Source organism: Myotis lucifugus, unplaced genomic scaffold (genome assembly GCF_000147115.1).
Source record: "Myotis lucifugus unplaced genomic scaffold, Myoluc2.0 scaffold_6, whole genome shotgun sequence".
NCBI classification, from domain to species: Eukaryota; Metazoa; Chordata; class Mammalia; order Chiroptera; family Vespertilionidae; genus Myotis; species Myotis lucifugus.
In genome coordinates, this window is record NW_005871054.1 from 7,422,645 (window position 1) to 7,442,648 (window position 20,004).

The window sequence follows — 20,004 nt, forward strand, 5'->3', positions numbered from 1 at the left end:
ATATACGCCAGGTCCATTGAAACATATGCTGTGCAGATGTTTCTTTCCTGTAGTGACTGTGTCAAGCAGCAAGGATGGATCAGCTCCCGGCACACTCTGACACTCTTGTTAAAGCTGTTAACAAGATGTTAGAGTGCAGGAAGAAACTGGTTGTCAACATCACTTTTGTTGGGTGGAACAATACTCTAACCACTTGGTACTTCTAGGTCTCTGCTCACTGTGCCACCGAGGAGAAGAGAATGCTGAAATATTTCTCAAGTCTCTTCTCCTACTGTGTGTTTACATTTATCCCACCACTAATTCTTAAGGAGCTTTAGGAGTGAGAGCCAGGAAGAACAAGTGTGAAAAGAAGTGGGGAGAAATTGCATATAAAAATAATTACAAATGAAAGAGAAAATTTAAAATATTTGCACTCCCTGCCTTCTCTTGACTGGAGGTTCATTACAATGATGTCCTAATTCAGACAGTTCTGTTTTTAGACACAGGATTCTCTTGGTGTCTACTCTCCTAAGATTAACTTACAATTTTAGAAAGCCGAGGAGGAAAGTGAATTCCCATAAAGATGCCATACCTTATCCAATGCATACATAGCAAACACGGGCCCGTCATGAGCCTTCACTGTCTTCAGTAGTAGAATGTCTTTCCAAATGAAAATATCTCCTGTAGCTGCTCCTGAGAAGACTAGATCCTCCATCCGCCCATAAGAAACACACATCATTGTTTCCAATTTCCCGACGCTGCCGAAGATTCCCCTTTTAGAGGTGAAGCCCCCACCTGGAGTGGACCAAGAGGATTTATTACGTGGTTTTATTTTTAAGTGACACTTTCTGTGAATGTGGAGAACGACTACCTTTAATGAAAAGCCCAGTGTGTCATTATGTGTATACACAGAGATGTATGAAAACGGCAGGAAATATCATAGACAAAAATATAAGGGGGTTTTCATTCACTCAGGCATTAATTCAGCATTTATTGAGTCCCTGCTTTGTGGCAGGCTTGGTGGTCAACGCTGGAATATAAAGATGAAGAGGGAGCTCCTGCCTTCAAGGAACGTGGGGTCTGGCTGGAGAGGGGACTCGATAATCATACGCATCTCAGTCACACAAGAGATCGTCAAACCAAGGGCCAGTGCTCGGTCTGGGACAGCCAGAGGAAGGAGTGACTAGTGCGTGGGGGAGGTGGGACCATCTTCCTGAATGCTGAGCAAAAAGAACAGAAGCAGTGCCGGCTGTGAATGTGAAAAGTAAACATGTTATATATGTTTTGCCTCAATTTTAATCACAGCAGCTTTGGGGTGAGAAAAATGAATCACTGTGTAGGAGAAGGTACATCAGATTCGTCCCTTGGATGCTCTCATTTCCCTGCACTTCCTGACTAGCACGGAGAAACACAGACTCACTCCAGACAACGCCACGCAGGCTGGCTCTCCCGACATGCTGGTGCCAGCATCCTTTCTTGAAAAATAGAAGCATGGGAACAGGAGCTTTTTTATGCTGTGACCAGTATAAAATTGGGCTTGGTATTAAAGCTGATACTAAGAGTTCAGAAGCAATTTTAGTAACAGGTATGACTTATTAGTGAGAAGAATAAGATATCAGTATATGTTTTGTCATGCTTATTTACTCATTACTATTACCAATATTATAATCCACAAGTATTTCTTTTGACTACTTACTGGGTATGGTGTCAGGATTTAATTCACTCTTTGAATTCAGTGATAAAGGAACCCTCCCTGAAAACTGTATTCACCCAACCAAGGTGTGATTATTTTACTTCCTGCTCAGCAGTCCAACATAATGACTGCTTTCAGAACAGAGGGCTAAAGAGAATTATTTTCACACCAGAGCATGTTCCAAAGCTTTCTAGATATTGATGAATATGCATAGCACCATATAGAGTGCTCTAAGTTTCACAGCTTAGACACTAAGCAGTCCAAAGTGAATTTGGGAGAGAATATCTTTCAGGAGCATTTTAATTTTAGATTGTAGAGACATGGTCATGGTCTTCTCCAGCTCTCGACCACATAAATGATAAAGCCAAACAACAGTACCTGCTTGTTGCCAGAATTTGATGTGCTTTATCCCAACTGTAACCAGTTTGTCAACATGGTGTGGGTTACACTTTACCACAAATATCTTATCTTTATGTCCTCTGTAAGAGACAAATAAGAAAAAAAATTCTAATTTTGATGGCAGCAATGATATAGAGTTTTAATAAAAGCATGCATTTGGTCTAACTGTCATTAAGCATATGTAATAGGACAACTAAATTAGAAGATGACTTAAATTACACAAAGTCGACATTAAAATAATAAGCATTAGGTTTCTTTGAATGTCTGAGCCCTTTATTCTCACCTTAATATTGCTACCAAAGTCTAGTTAATTATGCTTTAAACAAATTAATGAAATATCTAAAATAGATCAGAATGTCTCTGTAAGATAAAATTAATGTCCCTGCCATAGGATTGAGAATAATTCTTGGGATATGAAACTCTGATACAGGAGGAGAGAGAAGACACTGGAATAGCATTAATAAGGAGCTTCCAATGTAATATTCTTACAGTGGAAATCATAACAGAGTTTCACCTAGCAATGTACTCACTGGAAGTCAAAGCCCTGGCTCACATCCATGGAGAGAGAGGATGTTATCTATTGATTTAAGGAACTTTCAGATGCTATGCATTCAGAAAGTTAGGGTTATAACCAAAAGGCAGAATATAAAAGTGAGAACTGGTTCTAGACTGGGAGCTACAGACCGGCATGCCACGGTGCCGGGGAAATTTCTGCCTAAGAGTATAGTCATCACATTAGACTCTAAGGACTTCCTTGTCTTAATGCACTACTTCATGGTCTTCTATGGAATATTCTATATAATAAAAGGCTAATATGCAAATCAACCAAACGGCAGAAGGACCAGTCACTATGATGCACACTGACCACCAGGGGGCAGACACTCAACACAGGAGCTTCCCCCTGGTGGTCAGTGCACTCCCACAGGGGGAGCGCCGCTCAGCCAGAAGCTGGACTCATGGCTGCTGAGTGCAGCAGCGGTGGTGGGAGCCTCTCCTGCCTCCATGACAACACTTAGGCCTAGGAAGCAGGCCTAAGCCGGCAGTCGGACATCCCCCGAGGGCTCCTGGACTGCGAGAGGGCACAGGCTTGGATGAGGGACCCCCCCTCCCCCAGTGCATGAATTTTGTGCACTGGGTGTCTAGTTAGGACATATATTTCATTTTGTAAGAGAAATGCAATTAACAAAAAGAACATGACTGACCAATCTCCCTGCACTCCTTGACTTTCGCTGAGAAACCCATGTTCATTCAAGACCAACTGTACACAGGCTGACTCTCCAGCAATGCTGTGTGCCCTTACCTTACCCTTTTTAAAAACCAAAAGTGCTGAAACAGTAACTTATTCATGGTGTGTGGGTGTGTGTGTGTTTGTGTGTGTGTGAACTCAAAAGTCAGATCTTTACTTAATGGCATTCCCAATAAAGTCAAGAACAAGACTATTATTACCACTGCCATTTAACATTGTATTGAATATATTAACTAATGCAGTTAGACAAGATGTCAAAAATTAAAGGCACAAGAACTGGAATGGAAAAGTGTGGGGTGTGCAGGAGGCAGCCGATCAATAATTTTCTCTCATCATTGATGTTTCTATCTCTTCCTCTCCCTTCCTCTCTGAAATCAATAAAAATATATTTTAAAAAATATATTATAGCAATAAAAAGTAAAAGTAAAAAATGAGGGGAAAGAGATTTGTACCATTAGTAGGATGTTGTAGTTGGGTGATAGTTCAAGGAAGTTCATTATGCTATATCCTCCACTTTTGTCTCACCCTGAAAACTTCCATCATAAAAATTTAAAAGAACAGATCAGAGCCTCTTCATACCTATTATGTGGGCCCTGCTACAGGGAGAGCCAGGAATGAAGGAACTGATTTTTTGAACTTTCTCTTTGTTTCTTTGAAAGTCAAAAGTGAAGCATGAACACTAGGGACAGGATACATCACTGGATGTATTGGGAACAATTAGGACAGAGAGAAAAAAGCTTAGATAAAAGAGAAGAGAAAATGTGCTTAATACAAAGTGGAGAAGTGAACCAGATCACCATAAAGGACATTTAAGCATCCAAAGATTTCTTGGTTGGAAGAAAATCCCCACCGATCTAAATCATGAATATACATCTTTGAGAGAAGATGCTAGAGAAAACTAAAATGATAATTAAGGGCAGATATATTTTTTAAATTACATTTCCTAGATAGAAAAGAGTATTGTTTTATTTGCTGGTGTCTGTACAATGTCAAACATTTAGATAGAAAAATCTTTTTTGAGAGCACTTTTTAGTTTCCATCTAGTTTCTTGGTATATAACACACAGCAACGTGGCTAAAGTTCTAAACTGACCAATGATGGCATGTAAATATTTAATGAATGTCCACATCTAAATAAGGAACATTCATGGGGTACCTCTGTTGTGTGTTTTGTGTTTTTTCCTTTAGACACTCGTTAAATTTGTAGGGAAGTTGCCTACAACTGTGTGTGTAAGGAAAACGAAGTGGAAAAGTTTCTGTTTGTAACCGAGAGAAGAATGCGGAAGCCTGCTGCTCTAATACAGGGCAGTTCCTCGTGCCTGAGTCGTAAGTAATCCACCACAGAGGCCACATGTTAACCTCTATCCCAAGCACAGGGGAAGGAGAAAGGAAAGCACTTCTAGAAGCCAAGGGCAGCTGGCTGTACCAGGCGAGTGGGTCTCTAGTCTTCTATACCCAGCGCTTTCATTTGCATAAAGGTCCGGTGTGATTTTGCTTTCTCTTCTCTTGTAAAAGTAGCCCTTAACACAGCGGTTCTCAACCTGTGGGTTGCGACCCCTTTGGCGGTCGAACAACCCTTTCACAGGGGTCGTCTAAGACCATCCTGCATATCAGATATTTACATTACGATTCATAACAGTAACAACATTATAGTTATGAAGTAGCAACGAAAATAATTTTATGGTTGGGTCACAACATGAGGAACTGTATTTAAAGGGCCAGAAGTTTGAGAACCACTGCCTTAACAGGAAGACTGAATAAATGTTTGACTTATATTCCATCTCTAAAAAAAGATTTAAAATGGCGTACAATCTATAATAATAAAAGTGTAATATGCTAATTAGACTGGATGTCCTTCCAGATGACCTTCTGGACGAAGGCAGGGCTGCGAGGGAAGCCTGTATCCCGGGTGCCTGCTGGTGGCCGGAGGGAAGCCTGGGTCCCGGGTGCCAGAGCGAAGCCGGTGCTGGCAGCCAGGGGAAGGAAGGCCTACTCTTGCATGAATTTCGTGCATCGGGCCTCTAGTATAGAATAATATAGAGCAGCAGTTCTCAACCTGTGGGTCGCGACCCCTTTGAGGGGTCACCTATGACCATCGGAAAACATATATAATTACATATTGTTTTTGTGATTAATCACTATGCTTTAATTATGTTCAATTTGTAACAATGAAAATACATCCTGCATATCAAGTATTTACATTACAATTCATAACAGTAGCAAAATTACAGTTATGAAGTAGCAACAAAAATAATGTTATGGTTGGGGGTCACCACAACATGAGGAACTATAGTAAAGGGTCGTGGCATTAGGAAGGTTGAGAACCACTGATATAGAGTAAGCCAGGTAACATAAATTAGAAGACAGTGAGATGATATTTTAGTGAGTTTAAAAAAATGCCAGTTACAGAGCAGTACACATTCTTTCCCATGTATGAATAAAAATGAATAGAAATACTAGAATATATACTAAAGAATATTTGCTAAAATATTAGCTATAGTTATGTCTGGGTAGTGGAATTACGGATAATTTTCATTTTCTTCTGGGTGCTTTTTCATGCTAATTTTTCTATAATGATCATGTGTTATTTTGAAAACAGAGAAAAGATTAATAAGTGTTATTTTTAAAAGAGATACACATTTTGCCGAAACCGGTTTGGCTCAGTGGATGGAGCGTCGGCCTGCGGACTGAGGGGTCCCGGGTTCGATTCCGGTCAAAGGGCATGTGCGTTGGTTGCGGGCACATCCCCAGTGGGAGGTGTGCAGGAGGCAGCTGGTCGATGTTTCTCTCTCATCGATGTTTCTAACTCTCTATCCCTCTCCCTTCCTCTCTGTAAAAAATCAATAAAATATATTTTAAAAAAAATTTTTAAAAGAGATACACATTTAACAAGTGAGAAGAAAAGGGGTGGGACCTGCACCTGAGTACCAGAGGGTCATACAGCAGCGAGGAACAGGACGACGAGAGACCACGGGAAAACCACGTGGGCAGGCGAATTTATGAGCTGCCATTCGCTGCCAAGAACACCATCTATCCAATAGCTGCCATCAGAAAAGCTTCTCCTTTCCTCCCAAGATGGTCAGCTGGAGTCCTCAAGGCTCCATCGACTCCTCCTCTGAGTCTCCAGCAATTTACAAATCTTCATTCATTAAATCAAATTGCCAAAAAACTTCCTCCCCACTTCATATTGCGGAGGGAAATATATCAATGTAAAAAGGAAGTACGTACTGGGCTCAAAGCTATTCGTTCAAAAATGATTTCATATTGCAAAATAAGCAGTTGGTGAATGCAGGGAAGAACTAGTAGAGAGGCAAATGGATAACACGCCTTGCGCAACAAATTGTATTGCTGGGCCTTGGCTGCCAGCTATTCTGACTTCTGACCACGTTTGGCAAAGAGCTACGCCCTGTGTTAAGTGGAAAGTAACGCTCAGACATCGGGCTGACTCAGCAGGGAGGGAGGCTGGGGTGAGGGAGGACAGGTGGTCTATAAACAGCAGTCAGTCTTGAAAAGTCTATTTATAAGATGGGAGATTAGGGAAACAATTTGCCTGCTTTGAAAGCGAGTGGCAGACGCACAGGTTGGGGCCTCCTTCCCAGCACGCCACGGCCTCATGACTAATGGGACTTCTGACTCCAGTGACATTGACAATCCTCCACCAGATGCTAAGACAGCGGAAAAACAAGGGGCAAGGCACAAGCCTGAGAAAAGCCGCTTTCCTGCTGCTCGTAAAAAGCCTGGTTAGAGATACGCATGTGTTACTAAAAGCAAAGTGATGAGTGACTCTGCGGAAAGGATTTCGGAATTTTCTGATTACCCGAAACAAGCATTAACTGCTCTTGGTCAGGCGAGGCACCAAGAAATATAGCAACGTGTTTTCTCTTGGGTGTTAAGTTTTCTATGCAAATTTCATCTGAGTGTGAAGATGAAATCTTACCAGAAAATGAAAACTACTGACCGATACCGAAGCGTGATGATCGGCAGGATGCCGTGGGACCTCGGCCGCTTCTTACCTTGTTGTGGCTATCTTTTCTCCCTTTTTCCAGTCCCAAAATACAATACTGTGAAAATCGTCTAAACCAACCGACACCAGACATTTTCCATCGGCTGTATGAAAACAACACAAACGTCAAATAACTCATTTCTTCAATGAAATACCGAAACATTTTATATGCTATAAAGACGAATGAGAAATTGACCTTAAGATCATTATTGGGCTCAAGTACATTAGAAGTATCTTATACTAAAGGGGCCTCACTAAAGGAAATGCATAACTACTTAATGCATAAAAACCGGTTGCATAGTTAACTGGCTGCTGAATATAATCCCTGACCCAACATGCCAGTCTTAGACACAAGGCTGGGGAGCCACTCAGGTAAGTCAGGACAACCCTGTCTATTTTGTGACAGTCCAATCTCATGACATTTACTGGAAGAGCCATTTGGCTTTGTGACTCAGTCCACTTTCAGCTCTAAAACACTGGGTTCTGTTAACCCTCTGAGATAAGAGCATTTAGAAACTAAATTTTAACTTCAAAATTTCTTTTAAAAGATAATTTTATCATTTAAAAAATCCTAATTTCTTAGTTTCCCTATTTCAAATGCAGTATGCTTGTTACAGGACATTTAGGAAATACTCAAGGTCTCTTTCTTGCCTTCATTAATTCTATATTTTGTATTATTTTTAAACCTGCATAGCTATTTTAATGTATTCTTCTTAGACTACAAGCATCCACACACTTAAGAGGATAGTTTTTAGCCGAAACCGGTTTGGCTCAGTGGATAGAGCATCGGCTTGCAGACTGAAAGGTCCCAGGTTCGATTCCGGTCAAGGGCATGTACCTGGGTTGCGGGCACATCCCCAGTAGGAGATGTGCAGGAGGCAGCTGATCGATGTTTCTCTCTCATTGATGTTTCTAACTCTCTATCTCTCTCCCTTCCTCTCTGTAAAAAATCAATAAAATATATTTTTTTTAAAAAAGAGGATAGTTTTTAAAGTTTTACCTCTTTTGAAGAAGGCCTCAGGGTAAACTGATTTTTATGGATTTTTAAAATTAAAAAATTTCTGCAAGTCCCCATCAGCTTGTCCTCACAGTTATGCCACTTTCCTACCCCTAGAAGGATATCATGACTATGAGTCACAATGGAAGAAACAGTCCAAAAGTGGAGGTGCCTCAACACTATACCTCTTCTTTTAGGATAGTGACTTTTCCTTTTTTTAAAAAAAATTTTTTCAATTAAAATTACGTTTCATATTATATTGTGTTAGTTTAGATGTACGGCATAATGGTTAGACAATCATATACTTTACAAAGTGTCACCCTGATATTTCCAGTACCCACCTGTCCCCATACATAGTTATTAAAATATTATCCTATATAATAAAAGGTTAATACATAAATTGACTGAACAGTGGAATGAACGGTCCCTATGAAGCTGGGCTCACAGCTGGCGAGTGCAGAGGCAATGGTGGGAGCCTCTCTCGCCTCTGCAGCAGTGCTAAGGACCCCTCAGGGGGATGTCTGACTGCCAGCTTAGGCCCGCTCCCCATAGTTGGACATGCCCCTGAGGGGTCCCAGACTGCAAGAGGGCACAGGCCGGGCTGAGGGACACCCCCCGCCACCCCAGTGCACAATGTCGTGCACTAGGCCTCTAGTTAACTATATTCCCTATGTTGTACTTTACATCCCATGAATAGTGACTTTTCTTGAGTTGTGAAGGTTTAGGCTATTTCAGCATACTACATACTTTGGAAATATAAATTTGGCTACCTTTCAGTTTTTCCAAGTTTTCATTCTCCCCCACAGAGCTTGACCTTAGCTTTGAAAATCCATTGTTCCTTGACTAGTTTTGGGTTTCTTTATTTTCAGCCATATTTTTAGAGTCTAGATAATGCTCTTTCAAATCTTTCCAGTCACAGTATGTATTAATTATGGATATTTCGTGACAATGTCCAGAAATAATTCTAAGGCACTTAATGTCAACAGTAAAGGGCAAATCGGAAAGAGAAAATTTTTATTCAGACAATTACAAGTTGGTCCCTGTATTTGAAGCTCATAAAAAATGCATGGTGTTTTTCTTTTTCAGAATTCAACACAATGAAATCAAATTAGTCTTAGAGGTGCCTTGCGGAACACAAGTATTATTCAGTGAAGGTTTTAAAAATATGAGGATGATATTTAGGTTAGAAAATATTTATGGGGCTGAAAGTTTCTCTTTCTAAGCTGGTTTTCTATTCATGTGGAAGCACAGAAACAAAGATGGCTGTTTTCCCTCGTCAGTGATGATAAACTCACAAAGAGTTGCTCAATTAAGTGAAGCAATCCTTCTTGTTTACATAATTTAGAGTTATGGATTATGTTGTAAGAAATGTTTTTGATTAAAAATGTCTTACTTTTACTTGCTTTGGAACAGTGGCAAGAGATTAATCTAAACCCTTATGCGTAATGGCATTTTTTGTTTAGTTTTCACATCATTTGCCTATTTTGTACTTCCGTGACAAATTTTCCTCTAATAAGAGACAAATGTGCTATCAGTATGTTTCCACATCACCTCCCAAAATGAGCTGATTTGTAAAAGATAGGTGGGTGTGAGGTACTGGGACACACAGATGGGGCCACCAACTAGTTGATAATAATGTGGGTGCCCTGTCTACATGGTTAAGCAGGGAATCTAATCTCCTCTCTTGGGATATTGACTTTTCTATCAGTTTTCAAAAGGAAGGTATAGTTGTTCCTTTAGAGGTAACTGTGTGATTCAGGGCTATTCTAGGCGAGCTCCAAGCACGACACTCAGGCCAAAAGTTTACACCTGCCCTGGTGGAGGGCAGGAGAAGGCATGAGGACTGAGGAGGGAGCACTCCCCATCCAGCCGAGCCACCAGCCAAAAAACGTGGGTTCTAGCGCTGGATCTGCCACTGTTTGACTTTTCTCTGGGCCTCCATTCTTGGCTTGTAAAGTGGTACAGGAGTCTGTTGAAGCCTAAAGTTATATTGTTACCCAAAATACCAGCAAAAAAATTAAACCAAAGAGGCCTCAGCTCACACCTTCAGGAGGTGCCATCGTGGGGGCTGATTGACCACAAAGGTCAATCAACCCCCACAATTCATCTTCATGTAACTACTCAAGGTGACAGATCAAGCACAAGAGACACTAGTGAACGTTCTTCCTGAATAGTCCTTCCTATCAGTGCATTCTAAAACTATCAACTGGTTTCCTTAAACTCCAAGACAAAAACCTCATTTTTCACAATCAAAAATAACACCATTGCTGAATAAATGGGCTCTTTCCCAGTGACTGTTACCTGGGAAATAGAGACTGTACTGTTAACACTAAAATTATACTTTTAATGCAGGATATATTTCATATCTAGGGATTTCTTTATTTGCCCAAGATGAGAATTGGAAGCAGTGAGAGAATCAGCTTCTCAACCTCTCCCTAGTATCTGGTTTCTCTCCCTCGCCACTCCCCGCTCACTCCCCCAAAGATCTGCAGGACTGCCTCATGAGGGAAAGATTTCCAAGATCATTGCTTTTTTTTTTTTTTTTTATTGACTTCAGAGAGGAAGGGAGAGGGAGAGAGAGTCAGAAACATCAATAAGAGAGAATCATTGATCAGCTGCCTACCACACGCCCCCCACTGGGGACCGAGCTCGCAACCCAGGCATGTGCCCTTCACTGGAATGGAAGCCAGGACCCTTCGGCCGCAGGCCAACACTCTATCCACTGAGCCAAACTAGCTATGGCTCGAAGATCATTTCTTGATCCTTTTTCTATAAAACTACTAAGCCCAGAAGAGATGTGAGCTCTTAGAAATTCAGAGACCAAGTTACTGGATAGCAGCTTACTCACTCATCTCATAATTAATTAATGTCTTTGATCAACATTCCTCTAATTCCTTTCTCTAATGGTATTTAAGTAACATGAGTTAGTTCTTTTGATTCTTCTAAATTAAAAAGAATCAATCAATTCTATGGAAAAAAATCTAATGATTGTTAAATTCTATTTATATTATTCTAAATTTCTTGCTACTCTGTTTATATGCTAATAAACACACATACATTTTCAGATGAAATCAGTGAATAGGTGCTATTTTGAGTCCTATTTTTCTGCTACTTAACTTGGTACATAGAAATATGTATGAAATACACATAGTCTACATACTTGTCATTTTGAATTATAGCTTTTATTTTATGGTGCCAAATTGTTTGCTAGAATTACTCAGTTAATTTTCAATGCTGCCAAAATATGAATATATTAGATTCTTTATGAACTAGTACACATTTAGGTTTTATTATTTTTATGTATTTTTTCTACTTTAATGGGTATCTTACCACTCTTTTAGAGCATACTTAATATTATTTTTATATTAAGTATACACATATATACCTGCTAGCAAACTTAATTTTAGGAAAAGGGAAATTTGGCCATTGAGAAGTGGAACTATGAAAAATACAGAAGAAAGTCATTCACATATTCGGAGTAGAACTATATTTGAACTCCAATTAGGGATTCCTTTAGATTTTACTGCTTTGTCAAGGACAGGTGGCACACCTACCATAAAACTGCATGTCCATCAAACCTGTGGAAGTCTAGGACTTTGTATTCCGTTTATTGGGTGTGTTCTCTGGACTTTCAACTGGCAGGTGTTATGCCGAGTAGTTCTCTTTCCCTCGATACTCATGCCTTCTCTACCTCAGACACCACTAGTGTAGGGTGCAAACTGCTTAGCTTTGATTTTTACTGATCCAATAACCACAGAAAGTATAATTGTAATATCGATTTAACAACTCAGATTTGTAGTTTATAGTTTGTGAGAATGTACATTTCATTAAAAAACACCCCAAATTGCACCATGTTATTGGTTAAAGAATAAAGATAACTTTCACCCCAACATGGTGAAAATATGAAGTTCCAATAGTAATAGTGAAAGTAAAAAAAAAGTATATTAAACAAAACTTTATTATTTGTTCACTCATTCATTTATTCTCACATTTAAAAAAATATATATGTTGATTTTAGAGAGGAAGGGAGAGGGAGAGGAAGAGATAGACACATCAATGATGAGAGAGAATTATTGATATGGCTGCCTCCTGCACACCCCCCACTGGGGATCAAACCCACAACTTGGGCATGTGCCCTTGACCGGAATTGAACCTGGGACCTTTCAGCCTGCAGGCCAATGCTCTATCTACTAAGGCAATTCTCACATTTTTTGAGTAGCTTTTGTGCCCCTAACACTATATGTGCAGTGGCAAACAGAGATGAGCTGTGCTGCCCAAGTAGCTTACAATATGTGAAGGGCATAGGAGATGTCAACACTAATAACTACTGTACCACATGGACTTTAAGAGCAATGGCAAAATGGGTTAAGGGATGCAGAAGAAGAGGCACATTATTTCTCCCGGGAAGAATGGAGGAGAAAACTTTCCGCTTGGTCTTAAAGGATGGGAGGACTTGAATGGACACATAGCAACAGCAGGAGCAAAGGAACCCAGGCAAAAGAAACAAGGGTGCATTTAGTGTTGCAGTTAGGTGGATGTGAAGGAGCGTGAATGGGTTAGCGGGTGAAAACACTGCAGAGGAAGGCTGACCAGATCTTGGAAGGCCATGAATGTCCTGCCAATTGATCAGCCCTGAGTCAGACAATCAAGGGGAGCCCATGTGGTGGCGATACACCTGTGCTTCCAGAAGTGTGCAGGATGGACTAGAGGAAGTGCCGATGGGAATCAGAGACCAGCAGGACTACCATGGCACAGATGAGAGAGAGGGTTTGAACAAGGAGAGCAGAGAGTGAGGGACACAAGAGAGAAATGGGTTGTGCAGTCATGGAACTTAATGACCAATAGTATACATGTTGCACATAATAAACATTTAATGGGAGAAATAAATTATAGAATCCGTTTTCTGTAGAAAAATTAAGAATTTTTTCTACTGATCTAATTTCTACCATTGGGATTATTCAAATTTTCTGGGTAAAAACACCTTTTGCAATAAGTCCTCAGTCTCCAATTCTAGTTTAAGGAAACGGCCTCACTCTAAAGAAAATAATAGCCATCAGTTGGTATTTTTATAGTACTGTGTTCAAACTTTAAATTAAAAAGATGGAACCTTCAGTTCGATTTTTCAATGTGAAATTTATTTCCAAAACTCCAGTGTTGTGAAGTGGCCCTTTGCAGAGAACTCAAAGCCCTTACGCTAGTTCTTTATAGTTTAAATCACTAATGCTGGGCTCCCCCGTATTTGGAGAGTTAAAATTGATGGTCTGAGTCACTGCCAGACATTTGCAACTAAGTCTTTCAACAGCAACAGCTGCTCTGGATTTCAAATCGCTCAAGTAAATGCAGAACACAGTGCGAGCTCAGGGTAACGACTTGGGAGAGAGGAAATGAGGCAGACAAGGAAAGGGCGTGTAATCTAAAAGCCACATTTCTTTATGAGGTATTAATATATCTGATTTCCAGCCTAAGACTGGGGAGCTGATCTACCAACAGAACTCAACTAAATAAGAGGTTGTTAGAAAAAGAAAAAACATCCTCAAAATAAATGTAGAACCATTCATCAATGACCAGTGGAAAACGGGCTTACCTGAAAAATCGAGTGCACACACTCCTCTCTGATGCTGTCCTTTCAATAGTGACAAACACTTCAGAGTCTGCGTGTCCCACACATGAATGGCAGCATCTCTTCCAACCTTAAACAGCAGGGTGAGTGTGTTAATTACTTATAAATTATAATAAGAATGATTCTGTTCTGTAGTCAAGTGCTGTAGAAATAGTTGCATGTCAAGTCTCAGAATAGTTGTCTCCTCTTAACCTTTGACCTTCATGCAAAAGTTTTTCTTGGATTCCGCTTAGAAACTACTAAGAATCAGTTAAACTTCAGTTAAAAGCCCCATGACAAAACTGAATAAAAATGTAATCTGTACATTGGAAAAAAAGAATACAAAACTGAAAATACTGTTGACAGTATTACTACTTTACCAGCAAGGTAATAAATGTGAGTTTAACAGATGCTTTGTTTACTAAGCAGCTCAATCCCTTTCCTTTCCCCACACAAAATGACTGAACACAGGGCTGTTTTTTTTAGTAGCTTTTCGATTATAGACTTAATCCAAAGTTTAGGCATTCCAAATGGTTCAGATAAAATTCAAAAAACTTTTGCATGAAGGTCAAAAGTTAACAGAGACAACTATTCTGAGACTTGACATGCAACTATTTTCTTTGAAATGCAAAAATATAAAATAATAAGTCAAAATTCATATGACTTTAAGTTTTTAAAAAAATCACTGGATGTTATAGTAGTATGAAAAGATGGTTCATTCTATAAACATTCACTGAGTATTGAGCACCTAGGATATATTAGGTACCAAGTACACAGTGATGAGGAAAGTATATTAAGACTGCACATTGATGAAACTGACATTATTTGTTTCAGTTAATTCTATTCACAGATGATTCATGTTAAGGTGATAATCTCTTGGAGGCTTCCCAACCGTGTTAGAAGGTATTGGCTGACTTTCCCACCATCATGAACTAATCCAGCATTTACTACATCTTCAGCTTCCTGCCTCAGGTTTATTTCTACCAAGTGTTTCTTGAATTTCTAATATATAAAGTGGATTCAAAATTAAATCCTCCCTCTCTTTGGCCAGACCCGTCTCAGAGCAGAGGTATATACCTGCCCAGTGGCCACATAGTCCTTCACTGGATGGATGGTCAGGCTGAGGATGTCATCATCGTGCCCCAGGTACAGCCTCTGGGAGTGCTGCTGCCTGTTGTACACGACAGCAACTGCAGCGATGTGGTAGACCACTTCTCCAGCTTGCGTGTAGAATAGATTGTTCCTACAGTCGTAGCCTCTGTATCTGAAGCACAGGTCCGAGAAAGGCACAGCATTTGAATAAGCAGTGAATGAACAGAGCAGCAGCTGTCAGAAGGTAAAGCTGGCGTAGGGACATGCACAAGTAGAAACATAGGTGAATGCATAGTTGCTTAACTACGATATTCAGGGAACGAGGACTTCTGAGGGCATGGGATGACTTTCTGAGGGGAAAATGGGCAGGGGTCATTTTAAGAGAATCTGTTTCCAGATCCTCAGCTACTGCATATGCTCTTTCTTAGAACTGACCAGTCTGACAACACACCTGTGGCGAGATGCAGGCTTTCCTTTACCACCTCCCCTTTCACACAGTTGCCTTCCTCCCACTTTAGGAAGTCATTCCTCTGGTCCATCTGGACTCTTACTACGGTGTATTACCCTGGAGTGACAAACCTGCCAGGGACACCAACACAAAGGGACAATGTACAATACAAGTGTGGATGTTGAAAGTGAACAACTCCAAGGACGAGGTAAGAAGTCCTTTTGCAAGTCAAGTGATTTCCAATTTATTTGCTTTTAATAAATTAAAGTGAGATTTAATCAGATCATTAGACGACATTTTATGTGATATATCAAAATCACAATATACATTTTTGGCCTCTAAGTCAAGAGGAGTTTAAAGAATTGAGTAATGTAGCTATGATAAAACTGCTCCCATTCTCACTGACTCATTTATGTGAATAAGTTTTCTTAAGTCTCACATATATTAAAAAATGAAAAACTGGAATAGACTTAATGCTACTCTGTCATACTCTAGTAGTAAGTATGCATATATGACTACATACCTGAACTCATTGAAAAATTCTATCTTATTAAAATCATTTTTATAATATTTTCATAAGCTGTGTACTACTAATAGTTGTGATAATTCAAACTGGAAAAAATTATTAACATTTAGAGAGGCATTGTGCAATATAAATATTATGTGAGTCACACAGGTCACTTAAAATTTTCTAATCATGTTAAAAAAATTAAAATAGATGAAATTTATTTTGAGAACATTTAACCAAATATGTCTAAAATATTAGCATGTCTACATTAATCAATATAAAACATTTTAACGAGGTATATTACTTTTTCATGTTAAATCTTTGAAATCTGGTGTGCATTTTACACATACAGCACATCTCAACTGAGACTAGCCGCATTTCAAGTGCTCAGTGGATACCATTCTCAAGAGTCTAATGGTTTCTGGGAATTAAATTTAAATCGAACTGCTCAGGCCAGTGTGGCTCAATTGGTTGGGCATTGGCCCATACACCAAAAGGTTGCCAGCTCAGTTCCTGGTCAGGGCACATGCCTGGGTTGAGGGCTCGATTCCTCACATGTAGGAAGTAGTCAATCCATGTTTAACTCTCTCACCCTCTCCTTTTCTCTCTCTAAAAATCAATAAAAAATTGAACCTGTAGATATTTTTGAACCTATAGCAAAAAGTATGATAGGGTACAATAAAAGATTTACAAGCATAAAAAATATTACGATAGGGTAAAATTCTGTGGGAGAAGTAGAATGAAAATCTAAGTTCAAGAAGAAATATGAGTGATAATACACTCGTTCACATATTTTTTAAATTGATGATGGTGGGAATCAAATTCTATCTTATTAAAATCATTTTTACAATATTTTCATAAGCTCCATTGATTCCATTTAAATGAGGGATGCATTTATAAAACACTAGATATTATATTCCTCACAACCATTGACACTTTGCTGAAAAATTTTAATTTCAACTGAAAGTTTGGAAGGTTATATGTAATTCTCAAACTTGAAAATGATTTGGCCATATGTTTTTTGAAGAAAACATTGTCCCAGTTGGAGCTAAGCAAAATAGAGCAGGAATTATGGGAACAAAGGAACCTGAGATGGTGGAGAGAATCAAGTGAAACAACAATGAGCTGCAGTAATATATGCATCATGGAAGTACATAAAGTATAAAAAATCTAGACACACACATTGTGATGGCCACAGAACACCAACTGAGTAAACTGGACGCAGTCTAATGGTTAAAATATTAATCACAGGCAAGCGCAGACTGGAGAGAAGAGCCCGCCTGAGGTGGGAAAGCACAGAGAAGGGGGACATCCTTAGCCTGATGCTAAGGCTGGTGACAGGCACCCACCCGTGTATGAACTGGAGTTTCAGGCTGTCCTCAGGAGCCTTTTCTCGTTTGAGGAAGGGCACTGCATGGTTTTTCTCTTTACTTTGTTGCTTTAGCTGAGGTAGATCTTCTTTGTAAACCTTAAAGCAAAACAAATACATTTAATTGAGGCTCCTTTCTTCAGGTTTCAAAAACAGTATCTTGACATTCTCAGGAAATCTTTAATTGTAGGAATCATATTTTTGAGAACATGAGGCTAAAAATGGTCATAAGAGACAAAGAAGCTCATTATATAATGATAAAGGGGTCAATTCTACAAGATATAACAATTATAAATATTTACGCACCTAAGGGGTCAATTCTACAAGATATAACAATTATAAATATTTACGCACCTAAACAAGTAAAACACATTCTAAGAGAACTGAAAGAAGAAATAAACATAATACGGTAATAGCTAGGGCTGTAATACTCCACTGTCAACAATGGGTAGATCAGCCAGACAAAGAATCAGTAACGGAACAGGAGACGTGAACACCAGAAATCAAACAATCCAACAGACATATATAGAACATTCCATCCAACAGCAGCAGAATAGACATTCTTCTCAAGTGCACATGAAACATTTTCCAGGACAGATCATATGTTAGGGAACAAAAGCAATCTCAACAAATTCAAGTAGAAATTATATCAAGTATCTTTTCTAACACTATGGTATGAAACTACAACTCAATAACAGAAGGAAAGCTGGAGAGTGCACAAATACGTGGAAATTAAACAACACATTTGAACAACCAATGAATCAGAGAAGAAATCAAAAGGGAGATCAAAAAACATCTTGAAACAAATAAAAATTGAAACAACATTCCACAACTTTTGGGGTGTTGTAAAATCAATCCTAAGAAGAAAGTTTGTAGATATGAATGCTAACATTTAAAACAAGGAAAAGATCTCAAACAACCTAGCATCATACCTTAAGGAACTAGAAAAAAGAACCAACTAAGCCCAAAGTTGAAGAGGGAAGGAAATAATAAAGATTAGAGCAGAAATAAATGAAATAGAGACTAGGAAACCAATAGAAAAGGTTAACAAAACTAAAAGTTGGTTTTCTGAAAAGATAAACAAAATTGAGAACATAAGACCGCTCTTCTAATGAGCAAAACTAACCTATCTTTTAAATTATTGGGGGTTAAAAAAATTTTTATGCTATTATGTTTCTTAAGTAATTTATATCCAGAAAATATGGTATTAGCTTTAATAAATAATAAAGAAAACTATCATAGGTATAAATAAAATATAAATAAAATTATAATTTCTTCTAAAGCAAAAAATCTCGAGGATTCTGACATCTGCAAAATGTGGACCTTGAGAGTCATGGTGATCACTCTTTGGAATTATTTGTCTTTTCATAGCCTCATGCATCTTGACAGATCAGACTCCAAACTATACAGCAAAGCTCCTGGTTTAACTTAGGACCTAAAACATGCTGTTGAGTGAGAGGACATTTCCTACAATTTAATTCAAAGGTACATAATAATCAGTCCTGGCTGGTGTGTTCAGTGGTTTGAGCAGCGGCTCTCAACCTGTGAGTCGTGACCCCTTTGGGGGTCTAACGACCCTTTCACAGGGGTCACCTAAGACCATGGGAAAACACATATATAGTTACATATTGTTTTTGTGATTAATCACTATGCTTTAATTATGTTCAATTTGTAACAATGAAAATACATCCTGCATATCAGATATTTACATTACAATTCATAACAGTAGCAAAATTACAGTTATGAAGTAGTAACGAAAATAATTTTATGGTTGGGGGTCACCACAACATGAGGAACTGTATTGAAGGGTCGCAGCATTAGGAAGGTTAAGAACCACTGGGTTAGAGTGTTGGCCTGCACACCAAAGGGTCTCAGTTTTGATTTCCAGTTGAGGGCATGCATAGGAGGTAACCAATTGATGTCTCTCTCTCCCCCTCCTTCTCTCCCTCCCTCCCTTCCACTCTAAGAATCAATGGGAAAAACGATCCTCTGGTGAGGATTAACAAAATAAAAAAATAAAATAAAGGTATGTAAAAATCAATCTCTGTCTACCATGTTTTAAGCCCTACTACCAAGAGATATCCATTTAACACACTAAAAATTAAATATAATATAATATAATATAATATAATATAATATAATATAATATAATAAAAGAGAAACATGCAAATTGACCGCACCTCTGCTATGCCCCAAGCCACGCCCACCAGCCAATCAGAGTGACTATATGCAAATTAACCCAACCAAGATGGCAGCCGGCAGCCACGGAGCTGGAGCAAGCAGGAGGCTTGATTGCCCCTGCGATGGAGGAAGCCAAGCTTCCTGCCTGCCCTGGCCGGCTGTGGCCTCCGCTCAAGGCAATAAAGTTTCAATTATAGAAGACAAATAAATCCCAGATACCTGCTTCCAGCCAGCCTCCACTGGGAGATTGGGTGGCTGGGGGCCATGGCCAGCCTGAAAACAGCCATCAACCCCTCACCCAGGCTGGCCAGGCACCCCAGGGGGGACCCCCACACTGAAGGGGCTGTGGCCAGCCTGCAAACAGCCATCAGCCCCTCACCCAGGCTGGCCAGGCACCCCAGTGGGGACCCCCACACTGAAGGGGCTGTGGCCAGCCTGCAAACAGCCATCAGCCCCTCACCCAGGCTGGCCAGGCACCCCAGCGGGACCCC

General features: G+C 39.5%; 1 protein-coding gene across 2 annotated transcripts in view; it reads right to left on the reverse strand.

Moving 5' to 3' along the window:
- EML6 (echinoderm microtubule associated protein like 6) overlaps positions 1-20,004 on the reverse strand; it is a 187,420-nt gene that overhangs the window by 62,065 nt on the left and 105,351 nt on the right. For both annotated transcript variants that reach the window (XM_023746778.1, XM_023746785.1), the window contains exons 13-18: positions 17,313-17,431; positions 14,993-15,179; positions 13,901-14,006; positions 7,330-7,423; positions 2,051-2,151; positions 572-774 (exon numbers count right to left, since the gene is read on the reverse strand). In XM_023746778.1, the coding sequence (XP_023602546.1) occupies positions 572-774; positions 2,051-2,151; positions 7,330-7,423; positions 13,901-14,006; positions 14,993-15,179; positions 17,313-17,431 (810 nt within the window). The remainder of the gene's footprint in view (positions 1-571; positions 775-2,050; positions 2,152-7,329; positions 7,424-13,900; positions 14,007-14,992; positions 15,180-17,312; positions 17,432-20,004) is intronic.